This window comes from Nerophis ophidion, linkage group LG05 (assembly GCF_033978795.1).
Source record: "Nerophis ophidion isolate RoL-2023_Sa linkage group LG05, RoL_Noph_v1.0, whole genome shotgun sequence".
Lineage (NCBI taxonomy): Eukaryota > Metazoa > Chordata > Actinopteri > Syngnathiformes > Syngnathidae > Nerophis > Nerophis ophidion.
The window spans coordinates 20,569,799-20,576,836 of NC_084615.1; the positions used below are offsets into that span (position 1 = coordinate 20,569,799).

At 34.1% G+C, this 7,038-nt stretch overlaps 1 protein-coding gene across 5 annotated transcripts in view; it reads left to right on the forward strand.

The window, feature by feature from the left end:
- klhl4 (kelch-like family member 4) overlaps positions 1-4,823 on the forward strand; it is a 164,970-nt gene extending 160,147 nt beyond the window's left edge. For all 5 annotated transcript variants that reach the window (XM_061900329.1, XM_061900325.1, XM_061900326.1 and 2 more), the window contains 2 exons: positions 300-471; positions 4,222-4,823. In XM_061900329.1, the coding sequence (XP_061756313.1) occupies positions 300-471; positions 4,222-4,281 (232 nt within the window). In that variant the 3' untranslated portion in view covers positions 4,282-4,823. The remainder of the gene's footprint in view (positions 1-299; positions 472-4,221) is intronic.
- Positions 4,824-7,038: the final 2,215 nt, after the last annotated feature.

Sequence of the window (7,038 nt, forward strand, 5' to 3'; positions counted from 1 at the left end):
CTGCTGGTGGCCATGATTGTAAACAATGTTCAGATGTGAGGAGCTCCACAACCCGTGACGTCATGCACACATTGTCTGCTACTTCCGGTACAGGCAAGGCTTTTTTATTAGCAACCAAAAGTTGCAAACTTTATTGTCGATGTTCTCCACTAAATCCTTTCAGCAAAAATATGGCAATATCACGAAAGGATCAAGTATGAACATCTCATTTCAGTAGGCCTTTAAGTTTCTAGTTTTTAGAGTCAGGACTGAGGCTGTTCCCAGAAAACATCCAAACGGACTCTGGCTTCTCGTTTCAGGTATGACCCGAAGACGGACACCTGGACCACGGTGTCCTCCCTCAGCATCCCCCGGGACGCTGTGGGTATTTGTCTGCTGGGGGACAGGTTGTACGCCGTGGGCGGGTATGACGGGCAGTCCTACCTGAGCACGGTGGAGTCCTACGACGCGCAGAACAACGACTGGATGGAGGTACTCTCGTCGAGGTCTACACAAACAAGCAGTTGGCAGATTTTAAGATGTGTAGTGAAGTAGGGATGTATCGGTGTCAAAAATCTCAAGGTACAATATCACAAAACCCCAAAATTCGGTGAAATTGGCACGTTGTGTAAATCGTACATAAAAACAGAATTGAATGATTTGCAAATCCTTTTCAACTTATAGTCAATTGAATCAACTGCAAAGACAAGATATTTAACGTTCGAACCAGAAAACTTTGTTATTTTTGCAGATATTAGCTCATTTGGAATTTGATGCCTTAAGACATGTTTCAATAAAGCTGGCACAAGTGCCAAGAAAGACAGAAAAAGTTGAGGAATGCTCATCAAACGCTTATGAACATCCTTTTCAACTTATATCGAATTGAATCGACTGCAAAGGCAAGATGTTTAATGTTCCATCTGAGAAACACATTGGAAATAAAGTTGGCACAGGGGCATTTTTACCACTGTGTTACATGGTCTTTTCTTTTAAAAACACTCAGTAGAGTTTTGGGAACTGAGGAGACACATTTTTGAAGCTTTTCAGGCGGTATTCTTTCCTATTCTTGCTTTATGTACAACTTAAAATGTTCAACATTCTGGGGTCTCTCTTGTGGTATTTTAGGCTCCATATTTTGCACACATTTTCAATGGGGGCCAGGTCTGGACTACAGGCAGGCCAGTCTAGTACCCAATACAATCCACTTTGTTTGTATAGCACATTTAAATAAAAAAATGAACGGGTTGTACTAGTATAGCGCTTTTCTACCTTCAAGGTACTCAAAGCGCTTTGACACTATTTCCACATTTACCCATTCACACACACATTCACACACTGATGGAGGGAGCTGCCATGCAAGGCGCTAACCAGCACCCATCAGGAGCAAGGGTGAACTGTCACAAGCTCAGAGGTGAGAAAGCAGCTCACCGGCTCAAAAAGGCAATATAGCAGCATAAGGAATTTGCCTCAATCCGATCAGTGCGTTGCTAAATGTAGGTCCTTAAAGTTAGCGCTTATATGAAAAATATCGCTCCTACTTGGTTAATATTTAGGTCATGAAATGTAAATGAGTACTGTTGGCACTTTTTGTACGGTTATTTATTGGGTTTTAGACGTATTGCTGTCATGGCTCCGGTTGGCGTCATTGTAAGCAGACTCTTATTCACGTTTATTTACGTGTTAGAATACATAGAAAAATAAATGTGTTCATATTGTGAAAAATAGGCACAATTCCGCTTTGTCCTCTCTCTTAACCAAGTAAAATAGTCAGGAGCTGCAATACATAACATTTATATAAATGTAAATGTATAATAGCCTGTATTTACTGTGTATGATTCACATGTGAATAATGCTGTATAATAAACTGTATTTATGTTATTCACATGTGAATAATGCTGTATAATAGACTGTATTTATATTATTCACGTGTGGCTAATGCTGTATAATAGACTGTATATATTATTCACATGTGAATAATGCTGTATAATATACTGTATTTATGTTATTCACATGTGAATAATGCTGTATACTAAACTATATTTATATTATTCACATGTGAATCATGCCTTATACTAGACTGTATTTATATTATTCACATGTGAATAATGCTGTATAATAGACTGTATTTATGTTATTCACATGTGAATAAAGCTGTGTAATAGACTGTTTTTATATTATTCATATGTAAATAATGCTGTATAATAGACTGTATTTATATTACTCACATGTGACTAATGCTGTATAATAGACTGTATTTACATTATTCACATGTGAATAATGCAGTATAATAGACAATATTTATATTATTCACATGTGAATAATCCTGTATAATAGACTGTATTTATATTATTCATGTGTGACTAATGCTGTATAATAGACTATATTTATATTATTCACATGTAAATAATACTGTATAATAGACTGTATGTATTTATATTATTCACATGTGAATAATGCTGTAAAATAGACTGTATTCTTGTTATTCACATGTGAATAATACTGTACAATAGACTGTATTTATATTACTCACATGTGAATAATGCTGTAAAATAGACTGTTTTTATATTATTCACATGTGAATAATGCTGTATAATAGACTGTATTTGTGTTATTCACATGTAAATAATACTGTATAATAGACTGTTTTTATATTATTCACACGTGAATAATGCTGTGTAATAGATTGTATTAATATTATTCACATGTGAATAATGCTGTATAATAGACTGTATTTGTTATTCACATGTGAATAATACTGTATAATCGACTGTATATATATTATTCAGATGTGAATAATGCTGCATAATAGACTATATTTATATTATTCACATGTGAATAATGCTGTATAACAGACTGTATTTATGTTATTCACATGGTAATAATGCTGTGTGATAGACTGTATTTATGTTATTCACATGTGAATAATGCTGTATAATAGACTGTATTTATATTATTAATTTTCAATACAATTCTAATAAAGGTGGCCACAAAAAATGTTTTTATTCTAACAAAAACATTTTAGGGTACATTAAACATATGTTTATTATTGCAATTTAGTATTTAAATAAAAGACAACATACTAGACAACTTGTCTTTTAGTAGTAAGTAAACAAACAAAGACTCCTAATTAGTCTGCTGACGTATGCAGTAACATATTGTGTCATTTATACACCTAATACTTTGTCAACATTATGAAGGACAAACTGTAAAAATGGATTATTAATCTACCTGTTCATTTACTGTTAATATCTGCTTATTATCTGTTTCAACATGTTCTATCTACACTTCTGTTAAAGTGTAATAATCACTTCTTTTTCTGTTGTTTGAATACTTTACATTAGTTTTGGATGACACCACACATTAAGGTATCCATCCGATACCAAGTAGTTACTGGATCATACATTGGTCATATTCAATATCCTCATGTGTCCAGGGATGTATATACTAAAAAAAAGATTTTGTGCCGATAAAAAACATTGATGTAGTCATAGTAGTATTGACTAGATACTCTCTTGTACTTGGTATCATTACAGTGGATGTCAGGTGTAAATCCACCCATGGTATTTGTTTACATTCATGCGCGCTAGCTTTTGTTAGTTGTGACGCCGGTGAGCTATTTTATCCTCCTAGGGATGATACTTGTAAGAAACATACTTTATTTGTCGCCATGGGATCGAGGATTGGGGATTTAGAAGTAGCTAAAACACTGCGGATTGACGTTAGGTAGTTCGCCATGTTTTGTAGCATCTCATCCTGAGGTCTTTTCGGGGTTATTACTTCACATTTATTGTCAGTTTTAGGCCAAAATACATCCTTTTTTGTCTTTACAGTGTCCGCTTGCAAGTACTCAGTGGTTGTGTGTTGCCGAACATGCTCTTCGGCTTGTAAAACCAGCAATATCATCAATCAAACAATCAATCAATGTTTATTTATACAGCCCTTAATCACAAATCAAAGGGCTGCACAAGCCACAACGACATCCTCGGCTCAGATCCCACTTCAGGGCAAGGAAAAACTTAACCCAATGGGACAATGAGAAACCTTGGAGGGGACTGCCGATGTAGGTAGCAAAAATGGTAATAAAAATAAAACAGTAAAATAAAAATATGACAAAAGAAACTAGGCAGTGGTGACCATGTCATGAAAAAGTTATGTTTTATTTGTAATCTTTTTGCTGGTATCCTCCAATGAGAAGGTGCATGTTAACCTATTTATTATTTTTTTTTAATTATTTTCCTGCAGGAGGTCCCTCTCAACATCGGCAGGGCAGGTGCCTGCGTGGTGGTGGTGAAACTGCCTTGAGCATTTTTTTTTTTGTGCCGCCCCTGCACAAAATATAAACAAATGCAGAGGAGAGGACAAACAAAACAAGAAGGCTGCGTCCCCCGAGAGACCCGTTGTTTTCTTCCAGGATTTTGGAAAAGGAGAAAAACATCAAGCCGGGCCTCTACCCCATCGGGGAGGACCCCCACCCCCCTCCCCCCTACAGCCCACCAGCCTCCCTTCTCACACACTGGAATGTGGATTCTTGACATTCTCAAAGTGATGGAGAATTTTTACAGACTTGGCGAATCTGCGCCAAGGAGGTTGATGTATTGCTTTGTTATTCGGGATTTCACACAACGCTCTCTGCTAAACGAGTTGTTTTTACAAAAAAAACAAAACATAAAAAAAAAAAAATTCCCATAGGTGCCATCTCAGAATGTGTATTTTCTACACCACTTTCCCCCCCTTTTTTGCAGCAGGTCAAACATGTCACTGTGAATAACGGCCACGCGAAAAACAATGTAATCGAGATTTCCGGTGAATGATGTTCAAAAGTAAAATAAAATGTTTCTCATGGAGCTCGTGGTGCGACCCGGACACCAAAGTCATTTGTTTGGCGTTAGATAATTTTTAAAGCGGTAAATAAATGTGTCTGTCTGTCATTCTGAAGGAGTGAGGAGGGATATAGTTTGTTTACCACTAAATAAGTTATTTTGATTATATAGAAAGTCAACCACGGTGAATATATTTTGTTTGTGAAAATAAATTAGAAACATTTTGAATCTAGAAATATCTCTGCGAGTGCTTATTAGGAATTTAGTGCGCCATTAAACCTCCTCCCCAAGGCTACTCTGCTAACTTTACTTTTTCAAACCCTTTTTGGAACGCAAGAGTAGCCGTAACACACGCACACACACACACACACACACACACACACACACACGTTAAAAGTATTTACTGTATATATGCAGTAGAGATGTATGAATGTATGTATATATATACAGTACATATATATATATAAACATATATATATATACAGTGTATACATATGTACATATATATATATATATGTATATATATATTTATATATATACAGTGTATATATATGTACATACATATATATGTATATATACACATATATATACACACATATACATTTATACAAACACATACAGTATATATACATACAGTATATACATTTATACATATACTTGTATATATATACATATATGTATATAAATATATACATATATACACATACATACATATATACACATATATACATACAGTATATATACATACAGTATATATATATATATATATATATATATATTAATATATATATATATATATATATATATATATATGTTTATACACATACATGTATATGTAAATACCTTTATACATATATATATATATATATATATATATATATATATAAATAAAGGTATTTACATATGCAAATGTGTATCTCTCTCTATATATATATATATATATATATATATATATATATATATATATATATATATATATGTGTGTACAGTATATTTGTGTATTTACATATATATGTGTACATATTACATTATTATAATGGATGTATTAATATATATTTTAATACAAATGTTAAAGTTTGAAGTGTAAAGGATTTAAATGGGTGTATATTTCTTATGCTACTTGGTTTTTGTTTTTTTAATTATATCCACCAAGTTTTGTGTTGACTTTTTGTCTCAGTATGTATTTTTTTTGTCCCATGATTAGGGAAGGTCGCTTAGATTGGGGTCACATAATTAATTGCTGTGCTATTTTCTTTTCAAAACATAAACCTTGGCCATTGATGTGATTTACCTACTTTGTCAACTTCATAGCAGCGCATTTGCAACAATCAGGTTGACGGCTGTTTAAAATTAAATTTGAAACACTCGACTGGGCCAAAATGTTTTTAATCCTCACAGGAGTGTGCGCCATATTACGCTATAAAGTCACATTAGTGATTATCACATATTATAAAATTCAATATATTCTTCCCATGAATATAAATAACTTGACATCTATTTGTAACTCTTATTACAAATTGTAATGTAAATGTTACATTCTCTGTTTTTTTTTATATAGCATTTCAGTCCCGAAATAAAATCCCTTATGCATGCTCGATTTTAAGACCAAGACGGCAGCAGGTTATTATTATTATTATTATTATTTACTTGCTGCTTGAAGACAAACTAGTTCAGTTTCACCCCAAACAGCCTGGGAAGCAAAGATGTCAGCGATGTTCCTCACACGTTGTCAATCAGCCCTGAGTGTCTCATCAACAGACCGAACACCAACTGGTCCTGCTTATCTTTTTTCCCCTCTCTCATTATTTACCCTCCAAATAGATTTCGGAGCTCCTCCGCCAACAACATCCAGGAGATTGTCGGAAATTGATTTTGCATACAAAACACACGGCTTAAGGGGCCAACAAAGAATATGTAAATGCTTTTTGTTTTGTTATACAACGTGGTATAAAACACACAAACTGAACAAAAATCGCTTTTAATTTCTGTTTATTACCCTCTGTCATACCCTAGAAGGGGATGATTTTTAAAAAGTTCACCAGGTGTCACCTTTTCAAAGTACATCCATGTGCGATACCACTGATCCCCCCCCCGATCCGATACTGAGAAAAGTCTAGGCGTTAGGATCTAAAACCAATACTTAGTCCAAATACAAACCCCGTTTCCATATGAGTTAGGAAATTGTGTTAGATGTAAATATAAACGGAATACAATGATTTGCAAATCCTTTTCAACCCAT